Genomic DNA, 15085 nt, shown 5'->3' with positions numbered 1-15085 from the left:
AGCAATCAGGGGCTGGCGGCGAGGCGCTAGATCCATTCTGCCGCTGGTTTTGCGGGGTCATAGCATCGGGTGAATACGAATTCTTACTTGATACTGATGCCATTCACGAGAAAAGATGTTTTCTCCCTCTTTGTGCTGGTACTTGTTGGGTTTGGGTCGTGTGGTTGACCGAGGTGGTTGAGCTGTGGATGACGACATGGTGAGATGGTAGTGGACGATTTACCATGTGATTTCTGCTTTGTTTTGACCAAGTCGACTTGGCGCATTCCGCTCGTTCGGTCCGCTAAGGTTATCACTCGGGAGGAGACGGCTTATACTTGCAGCTGAAGGTACTGTTTGGATCCAAATGGCCAATGTCTGTAGGTTGCTTGTTGGTACCATCTGTCTTTGTCGTACATACACCTTTATCGAAACAAGACTGGCCCAAGATGTGCAGCTTGCATTGCTTCACATTGGTTGGTACGACAGGATTGAGCACTCCACTGGAATCACAGGCATGCAGTTCATGATCTTAGATTTGTCTCGTCAGGCACTCATGCTCCTCGTAAATATCAACATGAAAAAGGGGACGCGAGATCCAAAAAAGTGCAACTCAAAAGTAGATCCTCCACAAAAGTCCAGGGCGGACATTTCTGGAGGAGAAACGCCCCTTGCCCCCTGGTGTATCCCGTGACGGTCGCTCTCCTTCCCCGGATCCCCGCCCTCCGAGTGTCCGGCCGTAGACTCCCCGTCTTGTTAACGCCATGAAAGGACCGTCGTCACCCATTACGTCGCCCATTACAACCAGCGCTTCCTGACGTGAAAACGTCTCTCGTAGCACGCGAGGCTTCGGGTCTGTGCCCATGCGACTCCATTGAAAAAAAGGGATACGAGTAGAGATCCCTTATTTAGGAGTAGTCGTCCTTGACACGGCGGCTGCCGAGGTCGTGGCTGCGGCGCGAGCGGGTGCTGTGACGGCGGCGTCCCCAGCGGCGTCCACCGCCAAAGCCACCAGAGGATGCCGTCTTGTCGCCGCGCAGGCCGAAGCAGAAGGCGATGGTGGCGAGGAAGAGGGCGGCCCAGGCGCCCCAGGAGAAACCAAAGGCGTAGGTGCCAATGTTGGCAGAACGGTCGGCGGAGCGGAACTCATCGCGGGCCTTGACGAAGGTGGCGCTGGTACGCGTTAGTTTGGGCTATAGGGTGACGAGGGCAGCACGGTAGGCTATTTCAACGACCACACGTGTAGGAAGAGAGGAAGACTCACGTCATGAGAGTAACGGCAATGGTGTAGAAGAAGAGAGCGGCGGCGGAGACGAGGCCAGCAATGGCAGAGCCGAGGCGGCCGCAGCAGGCGAGGAAGGAAGAAAACCAGGCGCAGACGATGAAGAAGAGGGCAATGAGGTAGAAGACCCAGCCGAAGCGCCACATGTAGAAGTAGAAGCGGCTCGTGGTATCTCCGGCATGGCCACCGATGAGGCCGTCGGGAACGTTGGCGGCGTTCCCGTCCCAGGCACGGCCAAAGGCGGGCGCCGCACGGGGGTTCGAGCAGTCGCGGTTGTTGTCACCGCAGAAGTAGAAGTAGGTCCAGCGGGTGACGTCGCGGGCGCCGGATATGCCCGAGGTGTCGGCCTCGAGGAAGTACGTCTTGTTCAGGGGCGACGTGTTGGCAACACCCGAGAGGATGACGAAGAAGATGAGGACCAGCGATCCCGAGAGGAGGATGAGGCCGGCGGTGCCAGCAGCGGGCTTTGGGCTGACCATGGCGACGGGTCTGTCTGAAGCAGCTCGAGAATGTTGATGTTGTCGAGAGCTCAGGAGGGGATCTGCCGCGGGGTCTGGGTCAATAAATTGTCTCTCGCAAAACAAAGTAGCGAGGGCGAGTCGGTGGCAGGAAGCGTAGGAGGGCAAGGAAAGAGGGAGAGAGGCGAAGGGGAAGAGGGAGGGAGGCGATACAAGACAAGGTTGGGGGACGGCGGTTCACTCACTGTGTGCTCTCGCCTGTTCAACGACACACGAGGCCTGAGATGGCGATGCGCGACACTGTTTCAGTGGATGGGCGTATTAAAAAGTCGGCAGGCGACGCTGGGAGAGGAAGAGGACCTTGTCAGCAAAAGCAAGGTCTTGATGGAGTTTGCATCTCCCTGCCGTCTGTCTGCAGGCGCGAGCGGGTGTAAAGCAATGCGCAGGAACAGAGAGTGGCAACAGGTTGTAGACACTTGGGTGGGCTCTTGGTGGTAGTACTCACATTAGTATTATGTCGAGTAAGTAAGGGGGGGCAAGGTATTAGTCGTAGGTGGTCGTGGTGATGGTGGTGATGCCGATGCAAAATGGAAATGGCAAAGGAGGAGGAGGAGATTGGCTCAAGAGCGGAATGGGGAGCAGGAGCAGGAGCAGGAGCTGTCTAAAAGAGGGAAGAGGATGCGGGCGGGTTTGGGGGACAATTAAAGAGCCGATGGAAAAGGGACGATCAACCGGATGACGAAGGACGAAGGTCGAAGGACGAAGGTCGAAGGACGAAGGACGAAGGAGGATGCGGGGACCACTCCAAGCTCAAAGCAAAGCCGGGACGCAAAGCTCGAAGCGATCAGATGTTCGGGATCTGGGCGGGTGGGACGTGTTGACGAGGGCAAAGGCAGTGAAGGGCGAGGAGCCGGAGTTGGCGAGAGCTTCGCTAGCCAGGTGCTGCTACCTGCCTGGGTGCCTCTAGGTACCTACCGTTTAAGGGAGGCGGGCACCTACCTCTAGGTACCTACCAGTTTACCTCGCTGCATGACGACACCTCCACAGACCACTGCCGTAGCCCCACATGAGCACCTGCGCCGGCCAATGCGACGCTGGCACCGGGGGCTGCTAACAAACTAGCGCCGCTGCTGGGACGAACAAACAAGCTGAGGGCCCCAGTCCCCCAGTCTTCTGCCAGTTCGGCGCTGCCTTAGCGGGCGGAACAGCGCTGAGCCACCTGGAGACGCCTGTGCGGAGGGTCCACGGCGACGTCATGCCCAGGCGTCACCAAGACAACACAACACGCCCCGTCCTGTGCTCGATGTTGGTCCTCCGTCCTCATGTTCGGTCTATGTTCGGTCCTCATGGTCGGTGCTGCGCTCCCAGTTCCGAATGAGCTGACATAGAATCGTGTACTGCAATGGCCAGACATGTAAGCAAGCACCGAGCAGAGCAGCAACTCAGCCTGAAGAAGCATCCCCGGCAGGGACGGTGCAATCAATACATACACACACACACACACGCACACATCGGTGAAACGAAACACGAGCAGACGAGGCCGCGTGGAAGCTGGATCAGGACCATCCCCTCACATGCAGGGTCTGGCTTCGTACGCCTGTCCCGCACTGCCGACGCTGACGCTGGGACGAACCTCCCAATGCCTGACTGTCGGCCATTTGTATTGCGCGTTCCTTCTGCACAGCCTCGATCCTGCAGGGCGAGTCTGCGCAACAGACAAACGTCGTACGCGTAGGATACGAAAAGACGACGCATCGTGAAGTTTGTTGGCCCTCCTCTCGGGAGCATGTCGTGGCTGGCCATCGACGAAAAAGAGCACCCAAGTCCGTTCAAGCAGGCACACTATTCTTGTCTTGGCCGGCAAGGTGTCTACCACAGCGCTGGAGAGACGAAAAAACCTGGCCCAGGGGATCGATGATGATCGACGGCTTCCTGCGCTAGTGAAGTTGTTCGCGATCTATCGACACCACTTGAGCCACCATGTCCGCTCGCAGAAGCAATTCGCGACATGATCGACTGCACGCTCTCTCAAAGCGGCGCAACAAGTACAGACACACCAAGCTGTTCCCGGGGCTCTCAAAGCCTATCACTATTTCGTAGTGCCTTATTTCTTTCTCCCACGTCAATCCACCTGTCCCGCCCGGATGCGGCTAGCTAGACAGAGGGTGGTGCAGTCATCGTACCTCTCGCGTCACCACCAGACCGTCTCCCTCTTTCACACGTGCCATGGGTTTGCCGGGCGGGATGACGGCGATGATGACAAGTCCGATGCCTACACTACACGAGAGTTAAACAATTCACCAATGATGCAGCGAGTGCTTGTCTTCGCAATGTAACATACCGTAGCACCGTCCCGCGGCCTCGGTCGGATCATCTAGCCGGGGGCGGAACCCCCTGAGCCTGGACTGGGCCCCATCTCGGTCCGTGCACCGGCTCAACCCGCGATCCATTCTTGCCTTGCAGCTCGAGCTCTGAGAAATTCCAGAACTCCATGCTACCATAGGTACCTAGCTGTGGGAGTGGCCACGTCTGTCAACACATCCCACGACCAACGTCGAACACCGAACCAATGGTCCGTCCACCAGCTGCTCCCTGGCACCTGCTTCGACGAGCCCCCACCTCGCGAGCCGGCCGAAAATGGGCCTCCTCAACGCGCAACTTCCACCATGACGGCGCGCCAGCCTCAACATCACCATCTTCCTCACCCGCCACCATCACCCACATCCACCTGACCTCCTCCAAAGGCTTCCCCTCCTACGCCGCCGCCTCCGCCCTCCAAGCGACCCTGCGTGACGCTCTGCTCAACCACAAAGCCTCCCGCGACGCCTCCTCCTCCTCTTCCTCCGCCGCCGCCGCCGTGGCCCCCTCGCCCACCGTCATCTCCTTCACGCCAACACCAACCTACACCCTCGGCCGCCGCCAAACAACCCTCGACCCCGCCCAACAAGCACGCCTCCAACAACCCCTCACCATCTCCACACCCGGCACGCACGACGGCGCGCCCTCGCCAACAAGAATAACAAAACGCTACACCCCGTCCGTGACCGCCTCCCCGCGCGGCGGCCTCACAACCTACCACGGGCCCGGCCAGCTCGTCCTCTGGCCCGTCCTCGACCTGCACGCCCCGCACCACGCAAACCACACGGTCCGCTCCTACGCCCGCCTCCTCGAGGACACGACGCGCGCCCTCCTCGCCTCCCTGCCGCGCCCCGTCGCCACGACCGCCTCGACCGCCGACCCGGGCGTCTGGATCGCCCCCGACGACGGGCCCCCGCGCAAGATCGCCGCCCTCGGCGTCCACCTGCGCCGCCATGTCACGGCCCTCGGCGTCGCCCTCAACATCGACACGCCCGTCGCCGGGCCCGAGGCCCTGAACCCCTGGGCCCGCTTCGTGCCCTGCGGCCTCGAGGGCAAGGCCGTCACGAGCGTGCGCGCCGAGCTTGGCGCCCGCGGCTTCGATGACGCGCTGTACATGTTTGGCGGCGACGCCGATGTCTACCGGCACGCTCTCGCCGGGTTGTGGGTGCAGGAGCTGGCCGACCGTCTTGGTGCCGCTGGCGTTACGTCGCGGACGCTCGATGCGGAAGAGCTCGGGCTCGAGAGCTCGGACTAACGTCGACTGGTATCCGTATCTGTGACGATGCCTGCACAGATTCATGACACGTCGAGGCAAACAAGTCTAGAACAGCTCACGGTGACGGAGATGGCGCACGCTTGAAACAGCCGCACAAAAAATGTATCAACACGTATCCTACCGAGGCCCCGGCCCAAACTCATCCATCACCATGCTATGAAGAAACAGCAACACCTCGTTACCAACGTAGACGCGGACCGCGCACCCGCAAAAGGAAAACCCCCAGAGAAACACTAAAGCAGTCGACAGCTGGTCGCTGAACTTTTTCTGCCCTGTCAGAAATCAGACATGGAGCCCACCTCACTGTCGGATAAGTGGATGTGAGCGTTGGAGGCAGGAAAGATGAGGGAGAGGGAGCGGAAACCAGAGCCAGAGCAGGGCCATGAAACGAGAGAACATGAAAAGGAAAACATAAGCAAGCTCCCCTCCCTCTCCCGATGAACCAACGCAACGAAATATGACAGGTTTCTCTTGTCTGCGCCTAATCCTGCACCCGCCCATCTGCAGTAGCATCATGCAATGCGGCCCTCATGTCCAGTTACTTGATGGCTATGCCCAAGCCAGACACTTTGCCGACCAGTCCCTGTGACTTGAAAAAATACGCCTAGGAGGCAAATCGACCGTTCTGGTATTTTGAGAAGAGAACCTGTTGTTCGCAGCAGAGCACCAAGTGCTCGCAGCTTCCACCATGGAGCCGAAGCGAACTACCTTTCTCAATCACCAGGCCTTCAATTGATACACGGTGCATGATTGAGACCCCGCCTCCCCCACTGTGGTCATGATGCACTTCTTAATCCGACCTCGAACGGATCTTCCGCTTACTATTCACGCTCCTGTCGTGTGGCTCGTCGTCTGGCACCCACTCTTCAGGATGGAATTGTGGGTTATTATAGTGGGCCTTGTTGAAGTGGCTGTTCTTGAACATGGTCGTAGTAAAGTTGGGTTCCGTATAGCCATTCTGCGAGAGCATCGACGTCGGCTCGGCGGGAGAGTTCTTCAGGTGGAAACATTGGGAGCTGAACCGCAACTGGTAGTCGACGGGCTGGCTTGGCTTGGAGGGAGCGGCTTGGCTGCCTGACGTCGACGAGGGGGGTGGTTGTCGAGGTTGAGTCCGCAGAAGGCCAAGGGCCGCTGACGGGGCCGGCGGCGCGGTCTGCTGCATGGCGGAATCCGAGAAGGGGGCCGACAGCCAGGGAGTCTGCGGCGAGGGGTCGTAAGCGTTGTGCATCGGGGACACTGCCGTGGGTGATGCCAAAGAAGACATGGCGGAAGGCGGGCCGCTGAACCCGGGCAGCATGGCCAGTGCGCTAAAATCGACAGTTGAGAAGTTATGCAGGGAGGGTGTGGCGCTTGCTACTTCGTGCTGCTGGGAAAATGACATGGCCCTGTTGACCTGCAGCTCGAGAGGCGCAGGGGCACCGGCTGCAGGGTTCGGGAATCGGGACGACATTTTGTGGTAGAGAATGTCGTAGTGAGCGGGCCGGTACAGAAGGTAGATGATGGGCCCAAGGTTGGCAGGGTCCTGGCCTGTGGCCTCTTCGGGCAGTCGGTAGACGTTGGCCTGCGAGCCGGGTGTGCGATCGAGGTAGGTAATCTCGAGAACAAAGCCGATGGGTTTGAGTAGAATGTTCGCGAGGAGGGTGATGCCAATGTGGTCAATTTCGCGGTCAGGGACCTCGATGTTCTCGTTGCACCACTGTAGCAGGCCGCCGCTGCCGACAAGAAACGGCTCGAAATCGTTTGCATTGCCCTTTAACCAAGACCCCGCTAGTAAACGAAGATGGTAAACAATAGCGTTGGAGCATTGTGCGTCGTTGAATCGTGTCATCAGGAGTGCCATGGCGGTAGCCGAATCGGTCACAACATCCGCAAGATCCTTGATTAAAGAGAGCGTTTCATGGACCATGTCCTCGAAGAGCTCAAAATCGTACCCACCGACATTGGCAATGTAGTTGTTGAGGCTGGTGAGGCGGGCAAGTTCTTGACTCAATTTATCAGGGTCGCCAGTAAACACGAGGTGCTCAAAATAGCTGAAGCCGATTGCTGAATGAACAATAGTGTCAGCCCTGGTTCACAATCACCCAGTTGCTGCGACCAAGCACGTTGCCCAAGGCAATGCAGGGTATGTGCAGCATGTTGAGGGGGAAGAGTTCGCAGCCTTGTGCTTGCTTGGATGCAGCCCAAGCCAACTCACCTCGCCATCCGCAGTTACCATCGCCTTGAACTGGCCGATAATGAGAGTACGTCTGTGGCAGGTTCTACAGACAAGGCGCAGAGGGCCCAATCGTTAGCGCCTGATGCTTCCAAGTCGGCAGATAGGCAGATCATGAAGCGCGCGGGCATCGCATGTACTTACGATCGTCTTCTCAACATAGACAGGATCAGCCTTGGCATACTCGGCGGTGATGGCGTTGCTGGTGAGCCTATCCCCGATCAAAGGACCCTGAGACCAAGGTTAGCACATGCGATGATGGGCACTTCAAGTAGTAGTTTTGTGGCGCCGTCTTTTTATAACACAAAAACGTGAAGGGTCTTGGAGGGGATGTGCAACGGGGCCCGCATCGGATCTGATCATCAGGATCGGGCCGTGTGGCTAGGGTTCAGAATGGACGGGGGCGAGGGGCAAGGCGGAATTTGGGTTGTGTTGCGGGAGGAGGGCGCGGAGACGGAGAGGTCCCGACACGGGCGGAGGGACCGACGAGGCATTATGAGCGCGACTTCGCAGGGTCTACCGGACATACCTGGAGGTCAGGCTGGTAGCTCTCAGCAGCCCTCTGTTGAGCTGCCAAGTCGTCGTGAAAGGCAGCATCGGCCGAGGAGTCGCCAGCCATATCGGCCGAAAGAGCACGGACAGAGGCGGAGTTTGGTGCGGAGGCAGAGGTGGTGGATGAGGCGGGCGTCGCAACGGCGTGGGCGTTGGGATTCGGATTGTATGAGGACAAGGTCGAGGGCGGGTTGTTGGAGTTGCTGCACGACGAGGCGGCGGAGGCGGCCGGGCTGGGGATATTATAGCCGGGATTGGCAGCAAGTTTGTGCTGGAGGTCGGTCTGCGAATGGGTCTGCGCCTGAGCCTGCGTTTGTGTTCGGTTGCGCTGATAGCTGCTGGTGTATGGTGCAAGCGAAGGGTGTTGCTGATTGTGATTGTGTTGCTGCTGGAGGAGATGGAGCTGGAGCTGCTGGTGCGTTTGGTGGGCGTGCGAGTGCGGATGCGGGTGCTGATGACTGAGACCAAGGCTGTGGCCAGGGTGCTGCTGGTGCAGGCGCTGGGGCAAGCGCTGAAGCGGATGCACTTGCTGTTGCTGCGGCCGATGTGGCAGGTGCAATGGGCCGTGGGGTTCCTGCGACTGACCTGTCGTGGCGGCAGCGGCGGCGGCGGCGGCGGCGGCGGCAGACGCAGACGCAGACACAGACACAGACACAGACACAGAGGCAGGAGCCAGAGTAGGGGCAAGAGCAGGAGCAGTGGTGGGAGCAGGCGCAGGAGATTGAGCAGGAGCGCCGGCGCCATGCGACGCCGACGAAGGGAACAGAACGGGAAGTAGTGATGTGTGCTGCTGGTGTTGGTGTTGGTCGTACCTGCTGCCCGCCATGTCGGCTGAATGGCTGGCACTCCCCCGGCTGTTGTCCCGTCCTGTTCGTGCTGATACTGGACTCCTGACTTGCCCCTCGAGGCCGAACCCACCGCCAACACCAAACTCCCCTGAGCCCCCCATATGAACACGGTCGCGCCCTGGTGTTGGAGGCGCCCCCGGCCGTGAGTTTGGCCCATCAAAACCTTCTTCTGATCCCATTCTCTGTTGTTGTTGTTGTTGCTGCTGCTGTTGTCGCAGGCCACGGCCAGGTCCGCGACTTGGTCCGCTTTGAGACCCAGACCCAGATCCTGACCCTGGCATGGCATGCGGCGGTCGTCCTCCGTTCTGCTCCAGAGCCCCAATAGGAGACGGAGCATAGGCGTACTCGGCACTCAGAACAATGTCGAGCGGCACTCCATCGTCGTATGTTGCTGTCGACTCTGTGGGTGTGTAGAACGACGAGCCGAATGGTGTCAGCTGAGGTTGGAACATGGCCTCAACGTTCGCAGGAGTGATTCCTTTGAAAGTAAGTGTCTCCTTTTCCACTGGATGTCCAAGATATCGGGCAAGCGAGGGGACGGAAAACCCTCTGGCAGACTGCACCCGACAATTTGTCCGCGCAGACACCTGAGCTTTCTCGGCTGTCACGGGCAAGAACGCCCGCAGGTCAACCAAGATCAAACCTTTCGCGCTGCAAACGTGGTTGGCAACCTAACTGTATTATCAGACAAAAGCAAGGCCCGAAAGCCCTCCGCTCTTCCGTACACACACCCCTTTTCGAAGCTGCTGCGTGCTCTTGTCGCAGAAGGCTCGGTCTCGGGGTCCAGCAAAGACTCGGCAGCGGCGAGTATGGTCGATCTTCACCTGCCCTGACAAATGCGATCGTCACTCTGTGCCAAGCAACAAGTCAGATGTGGTGCTTAAGACCGAAGTGAACTCAAGCTCCGTTGGTACAATGCCGTTAGGGATATGATCTGAGGAACGGCTTTCCACAAGCAATCGAGGCGAACGGGCGAATATGTTGATAAGGAAGTCAGATGTGAGCATCGAAAAGAGGGGGAAACACATTCGACTTGAGGGGCGGGGGAGGTCACTGTTGAAGGAGAAGCGACGCCTGGGGGGTTTGATGTCGGACAAGCCTCGATGAGACGACGACGACATATGAGCCTTCTCACCTCTCACCTGCTGCACGCGCTGCTGTATTGCGTGCCGTACCTTTGACGACCCCAGTCACAGTTCAGTCCTGAGGTGGGTGCGGGAGACGGGGGATCCTCCCCAAGTTTTCGCTGTGGGCTATGGTTTGTGGGCCGTGGCCTTCTCCAAACTACGGTTCCTGCTGCTACTGACGTTGCTCCCGTCCCTCCAGCTGCAGTGATCCCGGTCCGTTATCTCCCCTATTGCCTAGCCCTGGCACATTACTCTCCGCTTGTCAGGGAAGGGCCCCCCAGCAGTTCGAGCCCCCTCAGAGCTCTCATCACCGCTCCGCCGAAACCAAAAGTATGTCTGTAGCTGGCATTTGGGGACGCTGAACAGCGGCCCGCTCCGACCACTGGCCTGCAGCCCAATGCGACAAGCTCGACAACGGTGTCCTCTCGGTTGAAGAAGCCGTGCTGCCGTCGTGTCCACTCTCCATGTCGCTCTGTCAGTTTGACATACCGCGCGATCCAACCGTCTCAAGCTGCGATTTCCCGGATTTCAACTGTCTTAATCCTTTTTTCCTCGGCCGAGAAATCTACGTCTGTCCACTGATCGACCTACGAAAGGGCACGGCAGGCAACGGGGCATGACAATAAACCAGGGTTGGTGCCTTGGCTAGACTCTCGGCGCCTGGCCATCACTCTGCCGCACCCCTGCCCTTCGTCAATCCTCTAAACCGCCTCCTAGACTGACAGGGGGCGTGCTGGGTTGGCACTGGCGGCCATCTATGGATCTGCACTTTCTGACCTCTGTAGTCTGGCACGTCACATGGACCTGTCATGTTCCCCCGCAGATGAACACGATGAACACGAACCTCGACTTTTGGCATTCAACCCTGGAATGCCCCATCATCAAGTTGGGTTCTCCAGACTGTACCACCAATATGTTAGTAGGAAACTGGGCGACGACCTTCGACGGCCATCGCTTGCTATTATCACTCCATGGCAACACCTCCGTTTTGGATCCCTGGCTTCAAGAGCAAATTGGAGGCGGTAGCACTCCGGGAGCACACCGACGCTCAGGAGCACACGGGCGGCCACATCCGACCAGCCACGATGCTTGCTGGCCTGACTTTTAAATCAATCGTCGTCGCTTTCGAAACATCAGGCAACATTATGCTCGTAGACCTCCGTGCAAGCCTGTGCTTTTCTTTCTTCGGTTGCCAGCTGTTCCCCTCTCTGGCAAACGCAACCCCGCCAGGAGAGGCCTGGCCGCTGCTACGCTACAGTCCAATTTTCCATGGGTTAGGGGATCCCAGATTAATTCCCGCCGCTGGCTAGCACAAGAGGGTGTGGGGGGAAGCACATGTACTGGCTAGTAAGCCAGCATTGTCCTGGTGAATCAACGGCTTCCTACCGGTTGGTGGCCAATCTCGATTTTGACAATTGGTGGTGCCGCCTTTGCTCTAAGCCAACATCCGGAGGGTAGGGGCCAAGGCCTACATGGAAAAGATTCCCTCCGTCCAGACAAGGGACAACACTGATCGTCACCACTCCGAAGAACAACACCTTACAGCTAGCGTTGCATTACGAGTGCAAGTTTCGGCAGTGGCCTACATGTTATGCATAGGTCAGTGTGTGGCACACACACAGTGACAAGTCTAAACCACATCTTGCAGCTGAAGTGGACAATGTTGCAAACTGTCACGTATGGGTGAGGGGTCGTATCTCAGAGAAGTGCTCTTCTCTGGAGAGACAACACCACCCGGAAGCACTCCCCATTCGTGCTCCTAGCTACTGTGGTAGTGGCGACTTGACACTATTGCAGAGGCACGACCAACATGCTAGTATTCAGAAGTAAGCTGTTCATCACCGCGGTACCCTACTGTTTGGCACAAAAAACCGACGTCTGGACGGGTACACTACACTCCACCGGTACTGCACGAATAAATGACCCTTATATTGCTGCGGGGGATCAGTCATGTCACGACGACCAAGTGAACGTGGGCATCCCACTGTACTCACGCTCAGCCGCCACTCCAATTCGCAAACAGTACTGTTTTCACGCCACATAGCTCTGATCACTGAGGCCATGGCATAACGGTCACCCACCTCGCTGGGCTGGTTGCATACGATCTTCGCTGCATTCATCTGTACCACAGCTCCCAGTGAGTACCACTTCCTTCCAGAATGACAGCCACCGGAGATGTCCCCCTACGGCACAGCATACTCAGCTTGTCTTTTATTGGCCTCCAGAGCAGCCACAAAGATGGCGTACTGTAAAGCTCGCGCCGGCCAAGTGAGAAGCTAGGATGGCATGGCCACATATGCGTACAAACGCAGGTCGTTTGCCTGTTCTTCTACTGTCAGACGCTACCATGCTCAATGGAGCTGAATGGAGCAATCCTGTGGGTTACGGGCAGGAAGAACTTTCCGGGAAAACGACATGCATGTGAATGGAGGCGCCTACCGAGAGGATGCGGCCAAGTGTCCTTCGCTCCTGTGCGGATGGCTTCTTCCCCTCCTACCAGGGATGCGATAGCACCACTGCAGGACATGGGAGCGTTCAAGATGGTCCGCTGAAGCCGCCGTGCCGACCTGGTTAGTGGATGTGTTCCTTTGTGCTATTTCAGAAGGGCATGTCACAACTCATATCGTTTTCGTCATCGGACATTCTCATGTTATGCACGCTACTACTTGCCGTTCACATTCCGTAGGGCAGCAGAACACCCTAGCATAGACCAACAACCCACCCCATCGTGGCCACTCTTCTCGGAACACGCCCGGACACCATGTTTCCCAAAATCCAAATGCCATGGTCATGGCTATACAGGTCTCATTTTGATCTGATGCCAAAGATGATCATGCCTCCGTATATCTACCGGTATCGATTATTGCAGCACATGATTCAGGATCCTGGCGAGAAGAATTTCCATCACCAGTCATGCATCGGCTTTAAGACTCGTTTCGCAACGGCGATGTGAATGCCTTATCCGCAACAACACTTGTACAATACAGTTGTCGATCCAGTTGAGGCCACGAGCTGGCCCTTGCGGCCCTGGCGGGAAGCGCCTCAGGGGGGACATGGCAGGAGAACAAGGAACGCCATGCCGGCCTTGGCCCGCATCTGGACCGGACACAACTTGACCACTTGTTCTTGGTCTGGGATCTAGGATCTGGGATCTGGGATCTGGGCTCAAGGTCCACGCGCCGAAAATTTCGCTGTCTCTCCGGTGTTTCTGTCTTTTTTCTACTCACAAAGACGAAAAGCGTCGCGTCGACCCAGACCGTGGCCTAGTCAGCAGTGCCCGCTCTGCAGGCCACAGCACCCATCAGCAAGCAAAGGTCGGAAGTATGAAGACCTGCCTCGCACAGTCTCTACTTGCATCTTTTTCAAGCCCCAGACGACAGTGCCTCCCGAGCCGCCGTCTTGGCATCCATCAGCTTTCACGCACTCGAGCCATTACACAAGCAGAACCAACTGTTACGTGAAAAGATGCTGGTCCACAATCCGTACAACTGACTGAACGCATCCTGGCCAGTGTCAGCTCACTCACCACAAGAGTCGAGGCTCTTATTCAATAGACGCTGTTCCGCCCCCCCGTCACAAAAGTGGTAAACCATCGGCAGCCGGCACCTTGTCGAGGTGCATGATTGAATATTGAGTTTTACTCCTTCCTCGGGCGATCAACCAGTGCTGTCACGATGACGATCCCACTCGGCTCAGCCGTTTCAGTTCTCTTCTACAACTACCTACCCGAAGAGGTTCAGTTCAGGCCGAGGCCGGTGGGCTGGACGCGGAGCATTGCACATCCTGGGCTTGGTCCGGCTGCTCTTACGAAACTTCTACCATGCATGGCATGGTACCAGAATACCTTGCTCGGTTACCGGTTGTCTGCGCATCGTGCGGTGGTGGTAGTGGTTGGTGGCGGGCTCCGTACGTGTGAGGACTCCTGTCTGGTCCGGGGCGCACACATCCCTACCTTACCCCGGAATGCAGGAGCTCACCAGACCTTGTCCGCACGAGAAACACCAGCATGTGGCTGGCCCCTGCGCGGTAGCGCAAGATCCGTGAGAACAACGGCCCTTGCGGCCTTGAAAACAACAATTTGGCGTGTCCAGGCCTCTAAGCCAGGGGGAGGGATCGTCGCTCCCAAAAATCGTCACAGCGTGGCAGAAGAACTGCCCTTGCTGCCGCCACAAGCTCACACCCCCCGCCAGCGCTGCGAGAGCAAAATTGTCTCACCGATCAGTGCGGGCAGCTCGGTCGGTCAAGCGATGCGCACCGATGCTCCCCTGCAGCGTAACGGCCCTTTCGATCGAGGCACCTCACGGACCAGGCAGTGCTCGCCAGAGGAGCCCGCCAGCAAGGCGGCCGCAGAACCGGTCCAAGAAACAAAAAGAAAAGAGAATAAAAATTGCGCTGATTGATTAGGGCTCTGGGTTGCGAGCACATGGCATCGAGCACTCCACGTTGTTTGCTCGACTGCCAAAGCTGGTGCCCAATACAGCGCAGAGTTGCGAGAAGGTTGACTGCCATGCAATATTTCGGCCCTTTCAGCCTGTCAGGCTTGGAGTGGCGCCGTGAAACAAAGCTGCTCAACCTGACGAGAGTCCCAACGTTCGCCCAGGTGGCTGATACATGTTGACGCCGCCGGGTCGGCTGGTGATGCCCGTATCCTCATGTCGCGTGTGTACGCACGGGAAGCTGAGCGGGCGCGGCCACAGCAGCCTCGTTGTAGCACATGGAACAGTGTTGAGAAAGTCTCATGCGCGTAATATCTGGTATATCTGCCCACCGCCGGCGACAGTTCTGTCATATCTACCGGAACAAGGTGCCGGTCGTTTACCGCCGACTCCAGATCAGATTCTTCTGCCTTGGCCGGGTTCTCTACGGTGATCCCACGGGGATGTCTCGGGCGGGCAAAATACGACATCTTTGGTGTTGAGGAAGGGGAAGGGGGGAAGAAGGGAGCGTCAAGCCGAACTAAGGCTTCTTCGCAGGCAGTTGGAGACGGCACTCT

General features: G+C 57.8%; 3 protein-coding genes across 3 annotated transcripts; 1 reads left to right on the top strand and 2 right to left on the bottom strand.

Moving 5' to 3' along the window:
• Positions 1-887: 887 nt before the first annotated feature.
• Positions 888-1740, bottom strand: VDAG_02782 (Fmp45p; the record flags this gene model as incomplete). Its single annotated transcript, XM_009653435.1, has 2 exons — positions 888-1152; positions 1244-1740. 2 exons carry the CDS (start codon positions 1738-1740, stop codon positions 888-890), a joined length of 762 nt encoding a protein of 253 aa, XP_009651730.1.
• Positions 1741-4288: 2548 nt separating this feature from the next.
• Positions 4289-5332, top strand: VDAG_02781 (octanoyltransferase; the record flags this gene model as incomplete). Its single annotated transcript, XM_009653434.1, has 1 exon — positions 4289-5332. The coding sequence occupies one exon, from the start codon at positions 4289-4291 to the stop codon at positions 5330-5332; it is 1044 nt and encodes a 347-aa protein (XP_009651729.1).
• Positions 5333-6143: 811 nt separating this feature from the next.
• VDAG_02780 (ubiquitin thioesterase OTUB1) lies at positions 6144-8943 on the bottom strand (the record flags this gene model as incomplete). The annotated part of the gene is made up of 3 exons (XM_009653433.1): positions 6144-7396; positions 7548-7611; positions 8095-8943. The coding sequence occupies 3 exons, from the start codon at positions 8941-8943 to the stop codon at positions 6144-6146; spliced, it is 2166 nt and encodes a 721-aa protein (XP_009651728.1).
• Between the last annotated feature and the right edge of the window lie 6142 nt (positions 8944-15085).

This window comes from Verticillium dahliae, genomic scaffold (assembly GCF_000150675.1).
Source record: "Verticillium dahliae VdLs.17 supercont1.4 genomic scaffold, whole genome shotgun sequence".
Classification (NCBI taxonomy): Eukaryota; Fungi; Ascomycota; class Sordariomycetes; order Glomerellales; family Plectosphaerellaceae; genus Verticillium; species Verticillium dahliae.
Note: the sequence above shows the minus strand (reverse complement) of the source record. Positions and strands in the feature narration are given on the sequence as shown.